At 33.8% G+C, this 2,500-nt stretch overlaps 1 protein-coding gene across 1 annotated transcript in view; it reads right to left on the bottom strand.

Annotated features, from left to right (window-relative positions):
- Positions 1–1,027: 1,027 nt before the first annotated feature.
- LOC119583685 (prostaglandin reductase 1-like) overlaps positions 1,028–2,500 on the bottom strand; it is an 8,638-nt gene continuing 7,165 nt past the window's right edge. The window contains exons 7-9 of the mRNA XM_037932310.1: positions 2,223–2,346; positions 1,828–1,946; positions 1,028–1,523 (exon numbers count right to left, since the gene is read on the bottom strand). Coding sequence (XP_037788238.1) covers positions 1,413–1,523; positions 1,828–1,946; positions 2,223–2,346 — 354 coding nt within the window. The 3' untranslated portion in view covers positions 1,028–1,412. The remainder of the gene's footprint in view (positions 1,524–1,827; positions 1,947–2,222; positions 2,347–2,500) is intronic.

Raw genomic sequence — 2,500 nt, 5'->3', positions numbered from 1 at the left:
CAGCAACGGTCAAGTTACCATGCAGGTGGGCATTCCGTTGGTTTGCTCATCAATTCTGCCCGAAAGACGGGTATTAACCGGAAGACCATCGGGCAGTGCTTGATTAAACGGGGTTTTAGAGGTTACCTGTGCTTCGAAATCTAGCGTATACTGTAACACTCAGGTGAAGTCATTTAATCTCATAGGTAATTATCATATTTGCAATATCATCTCCACTGAGGGGGCATTGTATAAGGGAGTTGATGGGGTATAGTATATGTTAACAATTAGGATAAGTAGACAGAACAAGGGGATGAAGAAAAGGAGGAAAAAAAGACCATGCAAAATTAGTTGAAACTAGCGTTGAGGACCAAGACAAGAGTGATCCCCCACAATGCGCCTCAGTCCCCGTCTCCTAAGGCACCCGGCAACAAGAAGCAAGGGATTTGAGACATGCAGGTATCAACTCTTTTCTCTTTATGACTGATTGAGCCTTTTTACTTCTTAACCTGCTCTAACAGTACACAGTTTCTATTACATTTAAATATATGAGATTTATGGACAGCTATAACCACACCCTGTTCTCTTTTCTGCATAATCTTAATCTTAAATTAATGTACTTTTATTATCAATCGTCCATTTTGCTCACACATTTCACCAATTTCGTTTTTATCTGTAGTAAGATGATGTAAATGGTTTTGCTGAATATATTGCAGAGATGCATTTACATATCCTTTTTTCTCCTCTTAATTTCTTCTTTATTTATGCTAGCTATTTGGAAAATGAAAAAAAAGAAACAAACGAACAATCTGGCGATTTATTTTGAAAATCATTCTATAAAGACTGACAAAGCTTTAAATGCATATAAATTTTAGAGAAATAAGGAAAAATACCATGAACATCATTCCAGCTTAACCATATTTTGATGTTATGTCATTCTGTTCATTAGTAAATGATTCATCAGTATCTTTCACTTTCCGAAAAACAAACAATACTATCAAAATATTCTCTAGTGTATTAAGGTTATTTGTATCAAATGAAAATGTGATTAAACTTTTGCACTTTATTTGAAGTTGGCAATGCCTCAACAAGGATAATTTAGAAGAATGGAAGATAGATAAATTACAGAATGGAAAAGCAATAAACAGGTCTGCATATATATGAAATAACATCTTCAAAAATGAAGATGTGAAATAGACGTACTGGCCTACTTGTAAAGTAAGAGTATTTTCCAGTGCATGCAGCTATTATAGAAATATTTTTAACATCCAAAACAAAGAAAATATTTGCCAATGCTGCACAATTTTCCACCATAATAAGTTTCAACAGATGAATTTATCAAGTTATATTTTTAGGTTGTGGTTCCCTATTAAATTAAGAAAATATGAAAATAAAGTAGATTGTTTTGATCTTTTCATTCCACACAAGGTTCCTCACACTGCTACAATGGCCTTGCCTGTATTTTCACCGAGGAAAAGGCCAATGAATGCTTCAGGCATTTTGTCAAATCCTTTTACAACAGTTTCCTTGTACTTGACTTTACCCTGCAAATGGATAAGGTCAATTTTAGTTTTATAAATACAGAATAAAAAACAAGCAATATAACATGTCAATGGATATCATGAAATTTATTCTTTCATTTAGCAACTCGGTAAGTATAAAAATGTTTAACAATCTTAAAATCAAGACAAAAATAAAAATGAGAAAAGCAAGGAGGACTGGGAAGGGGGAGTAAACAACGATATAATTCAACACAATTATATATGAACAAACTTTGATAAAGAGCAAAACTGTACATGCATTACTACTGGCCAACAAAAAGGGGAGTTATATGAGATCACTACCAACCTCACTGATCCACTGCTTCATCTGATCAATTCCTTCCATCCAGCGATCAAACCACCTTGTAACAATGAAGCCTTCCACTGCAAGTTGCTTCCAAAGTATCGTAGCTGGATTCAACGGACCTGGAACATCGAGTGATGAAACATTTTACCCTACCATAACAAATGATTATCCTCATATGATTCTATCAACACAGGGGAAGCAGAATTTAATAAAATAAATAAGACCACTATTCTAATTTTCAAACTGCACTATAAATAAATGTACATTATCTACTAAAAAGGCCTAATCATATAAGTAACTTTAATTATATATTCTACAGACATTCATATACAGAAAAGAAACCTACTGGGAGGAAAAAAGTCATTACAATGACAATGAAACAACAAAATACCTACTAGTCATTGCCACCACGCCAGAATCCTTGTCGTCATCATTGTACTCTGAAATCACACCACAAATTGCCATTCTGCCCCTCTCAGCCATGTGTGGTAGAGCTTCAGCAGTGAACTGTCCTCCAACCTTAAAATGAACAAAAATAAAAATAAAGAAGACAAGTAATAAACAAGAGTAGAACTTACTTTTTCCTCCCATATCAACCTAAGTATATTCAATATCTGTTAATTCTATTAAATAAATTCATATAGCCACATTATTAAAAACTCTCCAAAACTGT

This window comes from Penaeus monodon, chromosome 17 (genome assembly GCF_015228065.2).
Source record: "Penaeus monodon isolate SGIC_2016 chromosome 17, NSTDA_Pmon_1, whole genome shotgun sequence".
In the NCBI taxonomy this organism is placed as follows: Eukaryota; Metazoa; Arthropoda; class Malacostraca; order Decapoda; family Penaeidae; genus Penaeus; species Penaeus monodon.
The sequence above is the reverse complement of the archived record's forward strand: the minus strand, read 5'-3'. Positions and strand labels throughout refer to the sequence as shown.